Here is an 18,126-nt window from a genome sequence, read left to right on the forward strand (position 1 = left end):
ATCCCCTACTGCATGAAGTCATTCTGAAGGCATCCCAAACATAAAGCACCAGACAAAGTTATTAATTTATTCTGAAGAGGACAAATAGATATTTCTAAAAGGAACGCAATGAACTGCAAAGAAGCCCCATTCAGTATGCATCAGCTAAGCCTCACTTGGAACTGACTGCCCCCCAAAACAACAGAAAAAGAAGAATAAAATCACCTACTGTGTTACCAGATAGCAAATTTGTTTTAGAAATTTATCCAGATTTTGATCATTGGCTTTTGCATCCTACTCAGAGGGAAATTCTAGAATTTAGAATATTTAGCAAGCCTGTTGTTGTTGTTGTTGTTTTTACGCCATAGTATTTCTTTACTGATACCTAGCTGTGATCACCCTGAACACCTATATCTGATTTGTACAATAGGATTGCATTATTGGCATTTCAGATATTATATTTTTTGGAATTCTGGGTAACACACAATTCAGATACCCTCACAGAACTGGAGCCAGTCAAGATTACGCAGAAGCAGATCCTAATGCTTTCAATGGAACTTACTCTAAAGTAAGGGCAACACTATATAACCATTTCCTAACCTCTCTGAGTAATTTACAATCCCGTCTTTCTTCTCCTTTTCACATTCCACCCTCCCTTTTGCCTGGGACTTAATTAGTTCAGCTCCCGTGCTGCACCTGCTGTTTCTGAGGTAGGCGAGTCTATTTATGGACTTCCTTTGTGGATGCTGTTAAGCGTGTAGATCTGTGGATTTCTCTTTGTCACCAAACCCAGAGCAAGAAAGAAAGGTAGGACTGGAAACCTGCTTGGACTGAAAAGGACTAAAAGCCACTGAGTGGGCTGGTGCTGTAGTGGGTGATACAGGAGTGCAGATTCCCCATTCTCGGTCTACATCTACCACAGTGGCTCTCCAGGGCTTCAGACAGTGGTCTTACCCCCAGCCCTACCAGGAGATGCTAGGGAATGAATGCGGGCTCTTTCACACACAAAACATGCGCTGCATCACTAAGCAGCAGCTCTTCCCTAAAGTAAAGGTAAAGGGTAAAGGGACCCCTGACCATTAGGTCCAGTCGTGGCCGACTCTGGGGTTGCGGCGTTCATCTCGCTTTACTGGCCAAGGGAGCCACTGTACAGCTTCCGGGTCATGTGGCCAGCACGACTAAGCCACTTCTGGCAAACCAGAGCAGCACACGGAAACGCCATTTACATTCCCGCCGGAGCGGTACCTATTTATCTACTTGCACTTTGATGTGCTTTCGAACTGCTAGGTTGGCAGGAGCAGGGACCGAGCAACGGGAGCTCACCCTGTCACGGGGATTCGAACCGCCGACCTTCTGATCAGCAAGCCCTAGGCTCAGTGGTTTAACCCACAGCGCCACTCGCGTCTGTAAAGTACCACAAGTGAAAAGAAAGTAACTGTGTTCTTCCATGCATGTCTTGCGTTTTGGACCTAAGGGACAACATTTCGCTCCACATTCTTCTAAGCTGGCCATTTTATAGCTGCCTTACTACTCAAAAGGTAAATGGAGATACAGAGTTTGCTGCTTTGTAAAACAAAAATCTCTTACCTGATGGAGTTTTGTGGTCTGTTTTCCACTTTCATTAAAATTCGTATGTCTGACTGAGGGGACATTGCATATATTTTTAATCTGAAATGAAAGGCGTAACATTAGATAAACCTTGCCACGTAAGAAGAAATCTGTTTCATTCAAAACAAACCAGACCAAGTAATGTGCTTGTTGGGTGTAAGCCACGATGCATCACAAGACTGCCCAATATGCTTTAATGACTGATTTGTATCTCAATAGAACGTTAGGATGCTAAATATTTAGAAGCACATACCTTTGATGAATGACAGGGTCAGACTCTTGAGGATCAACATACCGCTTTAGAATGTCATACAGTGGCTTATCATCTGCGACCCTTTACACAAAAAGACAAAAGTGTATCAATCATGAAGCCTAATACTGGCAAGAACTAGAATAATCAGGTTAACATGTGTGAAACTGTAGTTATATAAGCCCCAGTGTCAGAGCTGTGGAAAAGGCTATAAAAAAGAGCACATTCAAGAAGAAAAGAGTACCTGACTTCTCTGACAATGGTCCAAGAATACCAAGGGCCTTTGAGGAAAGATTTTCCTGTTCTAAATGTCTCATTTCCGAAATACAGAGATGAGCTGGTGCTTTAAATTTAAAGAAATCTTCCACATCTTTCAATCTGTTCTATGGGAAGACAAGCTTTCTCCCACCTTTTCTAGATAAGAAATTATAGCTGGGAGGGTGCCTAACTGAGCAATGGTAGTCACCAAGCAAGATACAAAATGGATGGTAATAATTCAAGAAACATCTATGTGTTGCAACAGGGTCAGCAAAAACCATATAATGATCAGACCTGCCCTTGACTGCATGGTGAATGAATAAATAAAACCTAAAAACTATGGAACACATTCAGTTTTATAACAGATCAGTTACAACTCTCAGTGGTAAAGATGGACATTTTAAAACAGTAGGTTTTAAACCAAACCACAGAAACAGTATTTTAAAAACAAGATTTAAATTTTATGCTATGAATTCAGTTTGTTGTTTAGCCAAGAAGGCTGCAATAATCATTTTTATGAAACAAAAAGCAAAACAAGCTGTGATACAATACAATGGTAGTAGTTTACATTTCATGGTAAGCAAAGGCTAACAAAAACATTTGGGTACCTTTTTTCTGTGAATTTAGCATGACTATGAGGAAATAGAAGCTTCAAGTGCCAGTAGAACTTTTGTTCCCTGAAACAAAACCAGCGCAGACTATTATTATTTCATTATGTAAACTATTAATCACAAATGCAATTGCCTGAGCTCTGTGGCAGAGTCCAAAATAAACAAGGTGGTAGGAAAAGGTAGATCAATATTATCACGAAAGGATTCACATGATCACTTATGGAGGTAACAAACTTCTTAAAATCACTTCCACCTTGGGTTGTTTATACAAGTCAATTCAACCCAACATTGAACAGAACTAATGACTACTGCTTCATTCAAAGCACAATGGTGCCTTTACATTCTGTATAGCTTAAAATGTATGATTCCCTGATCATGCAGCTTCCCTGATATTTAAGATGTGATAATACTTCTTTTATTATACAAGGCTATATATATATATATATATATATATATATATATATATATATACACACACATACATATATATATATATACATACATATACACACACACACACACACACACACGTATCAAGTTTAAGAGGCTCTGATATCAGTGACTGGAAACAATGCACTGTTGCCATAGCAAAGTTACTTTGACTATTGGGCAGATAAAACATTCAGCTGAGTCCAACTTGCTACAGAAACATGCACAGTAGCAAAACAGTAGACAAATCTGTTGCTATGTACAATTAAATATTCACTTGAGATATTGTTGGATTGATCAGTATAGTAACGAGCAAAGCATTGTGCAATATTTACACAGAAAGCAAGATGCAAGTTTCGCTAGAGTGAAGATGCCATGTTTTAGAAGCTGACCAGGCAGAAAACGAGTATGCTGTAAAACATATTCTGGATGGGATTTGCAGTCCAACGATGGGATTTTGAGGTCCACAGGATAGCCACCCTTGCTGTACAAGGGATCCACTTGCTTACAGAATAAACGGCAGCTGAAAGTGGATTTCCTGAGGCTATCTGTTTTCATGTCCAGTGCCCTATTCTCCCTTACCCCTGAGGAATCGCACTGCCATGAATGCAGGAAATTTAATCTGAATTATCTTACTAGAATTCACAAGATCACAGAACGGGCTTAGCTGTAGCTCTTTGCTTTTTTTAAAAAAAGGTAAGAGTAATTAAAAGGCAAGTTATGAGAAAGAAAAATGGGTTAATGTTTTGGAAACATTAACCACAAGTTATATAAACCACTTGTTGCATTGACATGGATGTCAAGTGGGGCAAAATTAAGCCAAAGTAATTATGAAAAGGTTTATTCTTCTTTAACTAGTGGTTACTTGTTTGTCCATTGGGTATGGGCCACCACATGCTAAGCTTCTGTTTTTTAGCCAGTCTAATCATGAGTCCTTGAGGGGGTCTGTCCACAAGGCTGCAAAAAATAACGCTGAGGTATGTTAAGAGGAACGGTGGAACCACAGGCATGGGAGGACAATAGCTACTACCCAAACATAATTATACGTAAGTGCATTACTTCATTCTGTTCAGAACTAGACATTAAGGAGGGGAAATGAGAACCGGGATATGCAATGGCATTTTCAAACAACCCAACTGCTGCTTTAATAAAGACCTTAAACTTCTTTAAGAAATTTATATCCCACCTTTCTCACAGAGCCTCCAAGATGGCTTGTCCTGCACCAGTTAAAAATTGGGGGGGGGGGGTAGAGGAGGTCTGCAAAGGTGAAGCAGCATTCATTCCTGAATCTTAATGCATGTACAGCCAGGCTTAATTCACTTTTCAGTAAATGAGGTCCCTGCAGTGTTATATATGTCTCATAAGCTTCTGTAAACAACACAGATCCAGACTAATTAAGTGATTATAGTCTCCTGTGAACCCCCACCCCCACCGAGAAATCTCATTAAAGTACATGACTGCTGAGCCTTTTATGACACACCAACCACTGAATCACCAGTGTGACATAGTTGAGGTCCTAAACCACGTAAGGCACCAGAGGAGCCTCTGTTTTACTGAAGCTTAGCTAAGCATCAGTAACAACCCAGTAGAGATTTGATATATAGGCAAGAAAGTTGTGCTAACTTTACTGCAAGTTCAACTATTTTTTGATCCCTATAATTTGTATAACAAGACAATTCACCCAGAACTGACTGAAGTCCATTTTCATGGTACACAAATGGCTTACCAGAAAGGCCTCACAAGAGCAGGAAAACTACCTTGCTAGGTGCATAATAATAATAATAATAATAATAATAATAATAATAATAATTTATTACTTATACCCTGCCCATCTGGCTGGGTTTCGCCAGCCACTCTGGGCGGCTTCTAACAAAATATTAAAATACAATAATTAAGCAAATATTAAAAGCTTCCCTAAACAGGGCTGCCTTCAGATGTTTTCTAAAAGTCCAATAGTTGTTTATTTCTTTGAAATCTGATGGGAGGGCGTTCCACAGGACGGGTGCCACTACCGAGAAGGTCCTCTGCCTGGTTCCCTGTAACTTCGCTTCTTGCATTGAGGGAACTGCCAGAAGGCCCTCTTGCTCAAGCATGATGCAGCAGATTTAAAATTTACAAGAAGGATAATTCCAAGGCGACTAAACATGTAACAATCTAAAAATTCTCAAGATTCTTCATTGATTGAAAACAATGTCTACTTTATTGGCTACATTTGCACATAAACCTTGGCTTACTACTACACACAAGCAAACTGCTCCCCACTTCAATCCACCTGCTTTAGTGTTGCATCTGAAGGACTAATCACGGGCTGCTTTGCTCCCATTACTCTCAACAAACAACGACACAATAAAGTTTGGTCTTGGCTTACTGACCATGGAAAACATCACAAACCCCTTGTTCGGACATAACATTAAGCTAGGGATCATGGTTTGCTTCCTCCCAGCACAAGCTTAAAGGAACAAAGAGAGCACAATTTTCTTGTGCGTGGTAAGCCAATGTTTACGGTTTACTGTGACATGCAACTGCTATTGTTCTTTCAGTTCATTTTTATGATCAGAATGGAAAAGCTACATTACTATTCTCAATACATGGAAGACAAATAGCATTTCAGCATTTGACAGAGTACACAATTCTAACTGTCGGTCTAAATTGTATTGTTAACATGTACCTACATCCACATGAATTTACATGTTTTTGTTTCCCCTGATTGCTTCGCACCTGTACTGCTTGATTTGCACTACATGGGTCTGTTAGCATAATGAGTGTGTTTTTAAATGGCTGCTGTTGATAGTATTTTGCCTGCATTCTGCTGACTGGAGGAGAAACCCAAATGAACAAAGACCATGATTACATTGGTTTACAGCTTGTGGCCAAGCAAAATCTATTTTTGTTAGAGGCGGAACAAAAATGGTTCAAAGTGTATGCAAGAAATCTCAATGTACCCAAAGCTTAATTCTAGACAAAAACATGATCTGATCTGCCTAGTCTATATGCCATACAGCTGGGGAGTGATATAATCTAAAAGGCACGGAGGCTCTGGCCCTCATGCCAAACCATCAGGCCTTCACACTTGTCCCACAAGGCCATTTTGACCAAGCCATAGCAATGTGCATTACAGCTGAAAGGGCAGGTCTTGGATGCAAGGGGCTTTGCAGGCACTACCAACCAGCTTACCGGAGGTTCTTGCAAGCCCTTTGAATAGCACTTCCCAAGCATCTGACAATCAGCTGAACTTGGTGCTTTGGACGTACTGCACTAGGTGCTTTGCAAGCTTCCAGGGCAGGGGGAATGCAGTTTTTAAAAGAAGCATTTCCCCCTCTGCAGGGACTTCAAAGCGGTTTCCCCTAACCGACCATCAGTTCAAGGGATGGAAATTTAAAGTAAGCCTTTTTGAAAGCCTCTTCCCAGTGCCAATCAGCTGATTGCAGTTGAAAACGCATCTTCAAAGGAGGCTGGTCTAATTGACAGTCAACTGATTGGGGGTTACAACTACCTCCTTTGATCTGTGTCAGGTGTCAGTTACCTGATCACATTATGATGCCGGGTGAGTGACATGCTGGCAGTCCTACGCACCTGTCAACATTGGCCCACTCTGGTGGGGAACATAAGGATCTAGCATGTTCCAGTTCTCCACCCCGAGCTAAGGCTTGGAAATATTTTATATTTTTGGCAGCATCATGTTAAGGGGTCAACATCAGTTTTTGGAACCTCATTCTGCATTTGAAAGAATATTCCCAATTTTTTTGCTACCCAAATACCAGCCAGGCACCTGCAATTTTTCCCCGCCTTGGAATGGTGACCCAAACAGAACCATACATAGTAGAGTGTTATAGTGCAGAGAGCTGGAAAAAATGTTAAGGAAACCCAGGTTCAAATCCCCACTCATCCATGAAGTTAATTAGGTGACCTTGTGCCTGTCATTATCTCTTAGCTTAACCTACCTCACTGAGTTGATGTGAGAATAAAATGGGATGGAGGAAACAGGGAACTCCTTGCAGGAAGGGTGGGTAGCTTATTAAAAAACAACAACTGCACATACCAATAAGTTACATGCACATCATTGTAAATTATTACTGGCCAAATGGTTTTCTGGATTTACTTAGGGTAAAATTGCTACAAGCTAAAAGTTTGTCAGACTCAATAATTCTTTGAGTCCTGTTGCTAGGAAGAAAAGATGCAGCATTGTATTTTCTGGAAGAAAGAAAAATTGCATTTGCGTTGCAAAGCTGCATCTTTTATATCCTAGACTTAAGTGTTAGGTAACTTTTTTGCAAATTCCTGTGATACTTTGCTGCTTAGTTCAGAAAATACATGCTCAATAGAGAACTATTTGGGCTGGTTTCATAATTACTCCTTGCAAGCACATCAGTGTTGGAGAATCTGTTTGCTAATATGCTGCAAGGGAGACATCTACTGGTTTATAGCGAAACGTCACAGTTCCCCTCCATCACTATCTGTCAACGAGAGATGATTTTCTAGTGTTCCTTCCAAGGTATTACTCTAGGGCTTCTCACTTTCCATTTCTTTCATTGTTTTCTGAGGACTTTCTGTTTGCCAGGAAAAAAAACAATTCCTTTGGCATAAACCACACACATAAACAAGTGACCCATAAGTACCTGGTCACTAGTAAACAGAAAGCCTCTACTTACCACTAACAGAAACACAAGTGGATTAATTAAAAGGTCCCAACATTCTTGATTGCCCCATACAGAACAAAACAAAAATATTGCAGAGTAAGGGATATCCCTGAGATTAAGTGTCTCATGCTCTACCGACTGTAGGTGCATTATGTTAATGAAAGTATATTTCTAATTTCACTTGACAATTAACATGCTGCCCAATTCACATCCTTTTGAAAAATCCCAGTATTTCATAAAATGTGCATTGTAGTTCAGAAATACTATGGGATGGAATTCAATGTTGAACTTCAGCTTGCAGATGGAATGAGCCCCCTCTCTCCTCCCCAGGCACACTGTTAGCGCAGGGTTCTTTGAACACCCCCCTGAGCCAACTGCAAGGGAGGAGAGAAGTGGGTGGGGAGTCCCATTGTGCAAGCAGAAGTCTTTGTCCCGGGCTTAAGTTGATGGGATTACTTAGGTGAATCCTACCCTATATTCTCCCAAAAAGAAGAAACGCAAGTTATTTTCTATTCTCTCCGTCAAAATTTTGCTTCATCAAATATTCATTAGAATGTACGGAAACTGGTGAAGACATTGAATTAATGTCAACTATATTGTTTATATAACCTAAATATCCATCAAGGGATTGTTCCTATTGTCCAACTATCGCCATGGCGTAAGTTTAGCACACAGTAAAGGAATTAATTAAAGAAAAAAATCTTTAAAATACCATGGGCTAAAATCAAGCACAAAGCTAAGCATACACAAGCCTTTTTATTTCAGTGGGCTTAATACTAAATTGTGACGTATAGGCTTAAATTTAATGCATTAGAATGACATTTAGAACAGGTCTGTATAACTTGGGACCTTTCAACTTAGCACAGTCCAAACCTATTTTTGCAGTCCTAGCAAACCTTGACCAAAAAACAGGTATCACTGAGTTTCTGGTCAAGTCACTCTTTCTGGCTGATGGGCTAGCTTTAACTTGGGGGGCCACAAGTTATTCAGAATGACAACTTTTGATGACATTATCCCCACAGTAATATTAACTAGAAACTTACTTGTTGTTAAAGAACGTAGAATTCTCTCGTCTCTTTGTGAATCCAATTGGCAAAGTTCGTAGGCAGATGTCGTACCTTCGAGCTCGGTTTCTCAAAAAATTGACCTGATTGAGTGTTTCAAAAGACAGAAAAAATAATTACTGACAATTTCAAAGTCCAGGCTAATGGTCTTGTTTTTATGCAATGCTAAGCCATGGTTTAGTAAGTGTTACAAGAATGAGCTGCAGTAAGCTTTGCACTTGCATGCTGTGACCATAAGGAGAAGTTTGGAAACTGCTGCTTTGGTTTTTGATTCACCGTTGCTTGTTGAGATAACTGAACATGGATGAAACATAGCTTATTGTAATGATTGTTTACTGAAACAACCCAAATGCAAACCAGTTTATGAAGCTGGCTTGTTTCAACAAAGCATAGTTAAGATTAACCACCGTTTATCTAGGTTGGCATATATGTAGTTAATTTAAAACAGAAGAGGAAACTTCTGATCTCCTCCTTACAGATATACCAAAGGTAGAGAGGGTGGAATGTTTGAGTCCAAGGCCCAATGCAGCTTATTCGTGAAACACTAAACTGTGGTTTAACATTACATCCAAACACAGCCAATGAAACAGAGCAGTGGCTAAAGAGCTGAGTGAGACTTGGGCTTAATTTACAGGAGTTAACGTTATTATTGATTTATACTATTTTAGTATAGTAGTCTTTACAGAGATCAGATAAATAACCAAAAGTGCAATTCACAAGCTACACAAGTAGTTGCTCTCATTAATGGCTTAATATAAAACATATATAGCTGGAAGTAAATCTCATCAATTTCATTTGGATTTATGTCTCAGTAAGATGTCACTAAAAGCATAATTATACTTAAAGCTGTAGTTTAAAGGCCCATCAATGTACATTTTTAGTAGCACATAAATGCCATTACTTGATGAAGAACTATTTATGTATTACTGTATAAATAATACATCAGAACTCTAAAACATATTTCACCCATGCTGTCCCCTTAAGATTCAGAAGATGTTTGATTGGTTTTATACACAACTAAAATAAATCTATTACTTCTGCATTAATAATCCAGACCATGATATGAGATCCTCCTGCTTTAAATTCAGATACCAACAACCACATATTACAGCCTCCAGGTCTCATCACAACTCTGAAGACATTTGCTAAGGTGTGCATGCATATATACATTCTATGTTATAATTTTGTTACCAGCAACAATTCTATAGTGTATATTGGTGTACAAAATGCTTCTCTCATAGCACCACAAATTCTTAAGTGTACAGCCAGGTTGAGAGTGGCGAGTTGCCAATTTCCCTCCCTTTGCAGGGTTCCTCTTCCTTAACAGTAACCCAGCAGGAAGTAATTCAACAAGTGGCATTTCCCATCAAGACATATTTGTGCTAGAAAGTAATCTACCTGTGTGGCCAAATGGAGAGAGGGAGAGAGAGATAGAGGAAATATTTTTCTCACCTTGGCTCAGTGACACCCTCTCACAGATGAGTGGGCAGAGAAGACAGGCAATTTTTAAATTGGGCAAATGTTTTCCCCCGGCATCACCTTTGAATCCCACTCCCATATTTCTCATGTGAGGAACAGAAATTTATATGCCCATGTTTATTAGTAAATGGTTACAGGAAGTACTGTAAAGCACTCTTCTGTGGTGTCAAAGGTTGCAGACATTCTGCAATGTTCCTGGATATTACTCACTATATTCAACACTTGGGCCCATTAATAACTAAAACTCTATCCCACAATGCACAGTATATGCACTCTATAACAGCTACAATACTGATATGGTACTGCAAATACAATGCTAAGTAGTAATGTGATTTTGTTAAAGCAAAAACAAGCACCCAGGAACACACCCAAGCTTATGTGTTAAAGTAAAGGGACCCCTGACCATTAGGTCCAGTCGTGGACGACTCTGGGGATGCGGCACTCATCTCGCTTTATTGGCTGAGGGAGCTTCCGGGTCCTGTGGCCAGCATGACTAAGCCACTTCTGGCGAACCAGAGCAGCGCACGGAAACGCCGTTTACCTTCCTGCCAGAGCGGTACCTGTTTATCTACTTGCACTTTAACATGCTTTCGAAATGCTAGGTTGGCAGGAGCAGGGACCGAGCAACGGGAGCTCACCCCGTTGCGGGGATTCGAACCGCCGACCTTCTGATCCGCAAGTCCTAGGCTCTGTGGTTTAACCCACAGCGCCACCCGCATCCCAGCTTATGTGTTACATGTGTTCTGTTTCTTTTCAGATACTGTATATTTCAATCACCTTCTGCATATTTTTAAATACTTGTCTTTAGCAATAATTTTAATGCTTCATGTTTATGTAAGCCACATATACCAATCTAGTGGTATATAAGTTCTGTTAAATAAAAATAAACAAATAAAAATGTTCCGACCCTCTAGCAACCAAGAGGCTGAGATGAGATTCTTTCACGTTGCAGTTTCACGGGATAGAAACGTGGGCACATTCCTTCTAAATGAGTAGAGAAAGTTTTTACCAAAATTGTTCCTGCGCTCTTTTAGACCCAAGAAACTCAGTTCCCTGATCCAACCCATAAAATTTAGACATTATCAAGCTATCAGGACATAATGTAATAAGCTGGATTGGATCTTGTTCCCGCTAATACAGGCAAATGCTGTAGTTTCGTTCCTCGCATTCTTTTCAATCTGACTTGAAGGACAAATATTTTAAAACTGCTATTAAAAAGAGTTATTAGTGCTGTTTTTGAAAGCACAAGACTGAGATGATCTTGATAGTGGAGTTAGTGTGGCATTACTCACTAAATGTGTTATCTCTGGAGGAGAACGAAGTGTGAACAACACTTAATCTATCATTGTATCATACACTGCAACCTTTAAGTGTCAAGAGGAACTAAATGAATAATGCAATTAATTACATTATAATGCCCAAAGGCTGCCCTCCACCTTGAGGGTAGATGGGTGTACCGTATGTATCACACTCCCCAAACCTGCACAATTATCCCTGTGAACCCTGACGCAGGCCATCTAGCTTTGGCCAGACCAGGTGCACAGCTCGTTTTGGACCAGTCTCCAGAGGAGGTTTCATTGGGGCTACTTTGCAGCTGCAGAGATCCAGCTGGGGATGCAGGCTTGGCAAGAGATGGAAAGTGAACAGTCCCCCAAACACCTACTAAAATTAATGTAACTTACCAGGGGAGGGGGCGGAATGGAAGAAGCCAATGTTCTACAAAAGCTGGCTTGAGATGCCATTCTATCTGGCCAATCTCTCCAACCTCTTAAAATACAGCAACATCTGGAGGACAACACCTTGGCTACTGGGGGGGGGGGGAGCATGTTGACACACAGAAAAGCAGCCAAACTGTCTGACTACAAACAAAATTAAGCCCTGTCACCAATTAATATCGCTACGTTAACAAATGACTAAATTCAGAAGAGATGGGTTTTTCCTGATGCTTCATTTAAAAAAACGTATCCTCTGAGTTAATGAGGTTTTGTTTCTTTACTTTGCTTTTAGAAAATCTGCTACCAATAGGGGTGACTGAAAGTGAAGAAGCAATGGGGAAAGGGGGCACTTAAATCTTTTCCCCACTCATTTTTCTGCTCAAAACAGCTGGATATCATTTTTGTTGTTCTTGTGGGTTTTTAAATGAACACAAACCTTTGCACACATCAGGTGTGTGTGTGTGTGTGTGTGTGTGTTAAATGCACACATTTGTGTATAATTTGTCCTTAAGTGATTTTCTTTGACAAATTTCTTTAAAACATTACCCTTCAATTAGAGGGATCACTTTTTGAATCTGGTTCAATATGTTTCTCAGTTTGAAGGATAATAAGCAACTACTGTGACTGAATCAAATTCTTCCTTCCACCCCCATCTGCCCCATCTGGTATTTGTCATTTAAGTTTCTAATACCACCCTTTTGTTTTTAAAAAAGGCAATGAACATTTGTTTTCTGTAGTATGCTCAAGGTAACTAGAAAGACTTACAAATTTATTGCTTTTTGGTCTATGTGAAGTGTCGTCTCGAGCAGCGCCATCAGCCGTTCTTCCCACATCTTCCAGAAACCTGTAATCTGAAATTGAGAAGGGCAATGGGAGATAGGCTCAAATGAAATTAGCTCCCAAAACCCTTTACAACGTGATTCTTAAGGGATCGTACGAAAGTGATGAGTTTTAGCATAAGTTCACAGCAAATAAGAGAGGGTGTGCAGTGAAAATTTGTCCTTTGGTCGCTGTGCTTTCTAAAGCTTAAATATGTGATATTATTGATGGGTTTTTTTTAATGTGAACCACCATATCTGAAGCAGCAAGGCAGGACAAAAATGTTTTAAATGAAATAAATGCCTGTGCTAATACCATCCTAACTACTTACCTACTGTGCATTACTCACTTGCTTCATACATGGCCAGATTTCTCTACGGTGGACAAAGTTTGTAGGGTAGCAAGGAGCAGGAGGACCTGTTTTCTTTCATTCGCCCCACAAGCTGTATTTATTGTGCCATTTAACAGCTCTGTGCAACTATACATTTGCTGATGGTGGCTATGCTTAGGCCGCAATCCTAAACCCTGAGTTCAAGGCAACTTATTTATATGTAAACACACTAATGATTGCATTATTACTTCACTAGTGCCACCCAAGAACTTGTGCCTGCTGGCAATGCAGATAGGAATCTCCAACAACACTATATAATGGTAGGTATAGAACACTGTAGATGTAGAGCATTGCCTCCTCCATACCCACCCATCACAATAACACCCTGGGGCTCTAGAACAATTGAGATTTTTAGAAACTCTCTTACCACTTAGAAGATTTAAATCACTGAACTCATTTATGGAAACGAATGCTGTCTTTTCTCTTACTCCATTACAACTGAATGCAGTCTTATGTTTCTTCACGCAGGCCAAACTGAAAGCACACAGAGAAAGCAAAGCAATCTTGTCACTCTCTTTTCACTACACAAGAAAAATATAAGCAAGGGATGCCCATCAGTTTATATCTACCTGCATGAGTATTTCATACAACGGGGGCATCGATATTTTGCTTCTTCTGTATTGCAGATTTCACAACTGAAAGGAGAAAAAAAGGAAATGAGACATCTTTACATTGGAATAACATAGGTGCTAAAACACCATTTTGAGAAAGCGTCACTTCATGCTAATAAGCAATAGATCTATTTGATAAGTGTGTGTATGTGTGTATCCATCCAGAATGTTTTTGGTGCATACAAATAGTATTTAAAAATCTATCTTACATTAGTGGTCCAGAACATCTCTCAATAACAAGGATTAAGTATTATCGATATGCTTCCAGCAAAAGGCTCTGGGATACAGACACAAGTAATATGAGTAGCTCAGAGCCTTCAGTCAGAAACAACAAAACATAAACTAACACTCCTCTAATGAGCTGCCACTATTCTGAAAAGGTTGAACAAGTATTTCTCCAACACCAAGCTTGCACTTGCTTTTTACTTCTCCTCTTCTATTCATTAGCAAGTGCTCTTCCTGCCCTATGATGGATGATGGTAACATCTTAATAGCAAAGTCTGTGATTTTACATCAGAGTTCCTATTTTAGTGGGGGGAAAGTCTGATGAGAGAATGTGTGCTCTGAAATGAATCCTTTGGTGAGAGAATGTGCCCGATCACAAGAAGTACCTATGATCCACAAAGTTCTTCACATACTTCCATCAGAACACAATGACCTTGTTTACACACAGTCATCTCAACTTCTGGTTTAACTGCTGTCCCTCTTTTTCCTGCAGAAACATTTTTAGAAATTAAATTTGAAAGCTAGGTCAGACTGACCCAGGCTATAGTTTAACACAGTAAATTTGAGGAAGTGGTTTACAGATCAGCCAAAAGGCAACAGTGAGCTAATAACTCTGGGACTTTGGTTTGGGGCTGACATTTTTTTCTCTCCTGACAGGCTTTCTATGCCCTTCACAGCTAATCACTTAAGTGTCTTAGTTAATGCTGTCTACTTTATTGTACTCGATATGGAACAAGTAAAGTCAAAATACACAAAAATCACACATTGTTTGAGAGTAGATCACGCATTGTTTGAGCATAGACCACCTCCGAAACAGCGGCGCTTTCACCCCTGGGCCTTGCAGGACTGGAGCCAATACAGCTTGGGTCTTCCCTCCACATGCCAGACACTGGTGGCAGAGAGAGCCAGGCTCAGGCAAGCCCTATACCCGTGATATACCTACCGCCAGGTGAAAATGCCATCATGCTCTGACCCTCAAACCAGTTCTGGGTGATGTATCATTACATTGCCCAGGCCTATGTACAAATTTAATAAATAAGTAACAAATAAGGTGGTGTTGATTTTTAAATCCATATTAAGAAAGGCGTGGGCTATCTGGTAAAGGGACCCCTGACCATTAGGTCCAGTCGTGGCCGACTCTGGGGTTGTGGCGCTCATCTTGCTTTATTGGCCGAGGGAGCTGGCGTGCTGCTTCCGGGTCATGTGGCCAGCAGCGCACGGCTATCTGGTATCCCTTTTAAAATAAGTTGCCTTGACCCAAAGTTAAGAGGAAGGCTAATTTAGCCCCAGATTATCTTCCGCAGAAGAAAACTTCTGGAAAACTACAATCCGCTGCCTGCAAGGACATCACAACATATTGCCCCCGCCCCCACATAATAATAATAATAATAATAATAATAATAATAATAATATGTGTATGTATATGATAAATTTTATTTTATTATACACACACTACTACTACTACTACTAATAATAATAACGCTGCTCCTTAAATATTATCCTGTTAATTTTCCTCGCCTTCCAGACACATTGCTCTCAACGCCGCGAGGAGCCCTCTGGCTTTGCGCACGCGCCCCGCGTCGCCTCCAGGGTGCGCGTGTGAATGTGTGGGCGCGTGTGTCGGATTCCCCCCTTTCCCCCCGGCTTGAGCCTCTCCCCTCCCAAGCCAACCTAATAAGAATAACTCTGGGGCAGGAGGGCAGAGGGGAAAGAGGCCAAGGAGACATTCCTCCCCGCCTCACACACACACCTGCGCAGCGACATCTTCCGCCTCGCGCTCCCTTCGGTCTCTGCCGCCGCCGCCGCCGCCGCCGCCATGCTCAGCAAACGGCCTGCCCGTCGAGGTGGCTCCCCTTCCTCCTTTCCGAAGTCCTAGACAGTCGCCTCGCCTCGGCGGCGCGCGGGGGAAAGGGAGGCTGCTGACCCCTGGCGGGAGCTTGGGAAAGTGCAGCGAAAAGGATGCCTTGGGGATGCAGTGCGCCAGCCTTGGGGATGCAGTGCGCAGTTTGGAGGAGCGCAGTCCCGCGCGCAGGCGGATCCTCAAACTTGCCCCGTTTGAAGACGGCTGAGGGGAGCTTGGCGGACCCATTTGAATTGGGGTTTTGGGGTTTCTAAAGCTCAGCGTTAAAATATGGGTGGGAATGGGAGTGTTTTATTATGCATTTTGTTAGGCATTTTGTGTTTTCATGTTGTGCTTTTCGGTTCCATCTTCAGAGGAAGGGCGGTGTACAAGTTTAATAAATAAAACGATATAATCGGTAATGCGGATGCACCGCACAGGCCACCAGAATGAAGCTCGTGGACCTCCGGCAGATTGTTCAGTTGGTTAGTTAAGAGGGTGGGGCTGAGAACGCCAAGGTCGCAGGTTTGATCCTCGTAGTTGCAAATTTCTTCATTGCAGGGGGTTGGACTAGATGATCCTCAGGGTCCCTTTAAACTCTACAGATCTAAAATTCTATGATCCACGGACCGCTATCTGGAGGCCTTATCTGGGAGTAAATCCTGTTGGACCTAATGGAACTTTGTTCTTCTGAGCCGACGTGTGGGACTCCAGCATCCTTAGGCTTGCCCTACATCAGGAAAATTCCTGACATGTTCTGGTTTCTGGGTGTAAAAATGGCATCCATTTTGCTGATTTTTTGCTCCAAAAAAGGTTTCCCCAACAATTTGGGTTTGTTCCAAAAAAAAGCTCAAGGAAAGCTCAGGAATTTTATTTTTTGAAATATGGCAGCCCTAAGCATAATCTTCTTCTTCTTCTTCTTCTTCTTCTTCTTCTTCTTCTTCTTCTTCGTTGTTGTGTTTATGTATATTCTGCCCATTCCCCTGACAGGTAAAATAGATCCTATTCCTTCAACTGGGCAGGAAGTCCCATTCCACTTCTCAGGAGCTCTCCTAGTTAATGGCAGCAAAAGGAAGGAGCCTCCCATCAGATACTGTCTGTGTGGTAATGTAGACCCGACTTTTCACAATATAGTGGCTTGAAGGGCCTTCCCCTTCCCCTGGCCTTTGTCTATAACCCACATCGGCTAAGGCTGCTTCTCGTGTTACACAATTCCAGTCTGGGAAATAATGTAAATATTAAAGGGGCAACCACATGTAAAGGTGTAACAGATGAGCTGTGGCCTTCAGGGAGACATATTCTGAACTCCTCACCATAAGTGTACACTTGGGACTGTTCCTTATAAGTGGTAACCCTAACTTGGCTATGTAAGATATGAAATGTCCTTTGCAGCCTGAAAGAAGGAAGTGTTGCTAGCTACACAAAATTGTTTTGAGACAACAATCTCTCTGAGTAGTGCTCCTACTCAGCAGTGTATTCTGAATAACCTATCCTGGGCTGCAAGCCTAAATGCTCTTTCTAGTGAATAAGCCCCATTGAAGATACTGGGACTTATTTCTGAGCAAACAAGTATAGGGTTGTATTAATTTGCTGTAGCTTCTTCCAGATCTACTCTCAAAAATCCTAAAAACACATTCTACAACCATAAAAAACAATTGTTTCTAGGCGAATCAAGGGATGACTATGTGTGTACATGTGTTTTTAATATTCCTGATGCAAGACTATGTGCGTACGTGTGTTTTTAATATTCCTGATGCTTCCACCATATATACACTCACACATCTACACATACAAATGTGCAGAGTACCTGAAGGATATGAAAGGAAACCCCTCCTTTCTTTTTCTGCTTTCTCATTATACCCAGGATGGTTCATAACATGTAGCACAAGATGGCAGCCACTGTCTAGAATTTATAAGCCACCTCCTCTGCCATAGACACCCTTCTCGTCTCAGAAATTAAAAAAAACCTATACTGTTACTTTCCCAGGAAAGGCACTCTGCACCTGTGCAAATATATTTCCTTTTTTCCTATGTTACATTGTGGAGGCCTGGTGTTGACAACAGGTTTTAGAGCTGAATTCTCATGAGCTTGTCTCGGATTAACCTCAGTTATCACATCTGTGTAGCAGGGCAGAGCAATCCAGTGGTCCACCTATCGCCAGCATAACATTATACAGTGGTACCTCGGTTACAAACTTAATCCATTTCGG

The 18,126-nt window shown here is 41.1% G+C and overlaps 1 protein-coding gene across 1 annotated transcript in view; it reads right to left on the bottom strand.

Annotated features, from left to right (window-relative positions):
* ZNHIT6 (zinc finger HIT-type containing 6) overlaps positions 1-15,981 on the bottom strand; it is a 39,155-nt gene extending 23,174 nt beyond the window's left edge. The window contains exons 1-8 of the mRNA XM_081194098.1: positions 15,827-15,981; positions 13,810-13,875; positions 13,608-13,714; positions 12,796-12,881; positions 8,816-8,919; positions 2,704-2,772; positions 1,841-1,921; positions 1,567-1,647 (exon numbers count right to left, since the gene is read on the bottom strand). Coding sequence (XP_081050224.1) covers positions 1,567-1,647; positions 1,841-1,921; positions 2,704-2,772; positions 8,816-8,919; positions 12,796-12,881; positions 13,608-13,714; positions 13,810-13,875; positions 15,827-15,894 — 662 coding nt within the window. The 5' untranslated portion in view covers positions 15,895-15,981. The remainder of the gene's footprint in view (positions 1-1,566; positions 1,648-1,840; positions 1,922-2,703; positions 2,773-8,815; positions 8,920-12,795; positions 12,882-13,607; positions 13,715-13,809; positions 13,876-15,826) is intronic.
* Positions 15,982-18,126: the final 2,145 nt, after the last annotated feature.

This window comes from Podarcis bocagei (assembly GCF_964188305.1).
Source record: "Podarcis bocagei genome assembly, chromosome: 5".
Taxonomy (NCBI): Eukaryota; Metazoa; Chordata; class Lepidosauria; order Squamata; family Lacertidae; genus Podarcis; species Podarcis bocagei.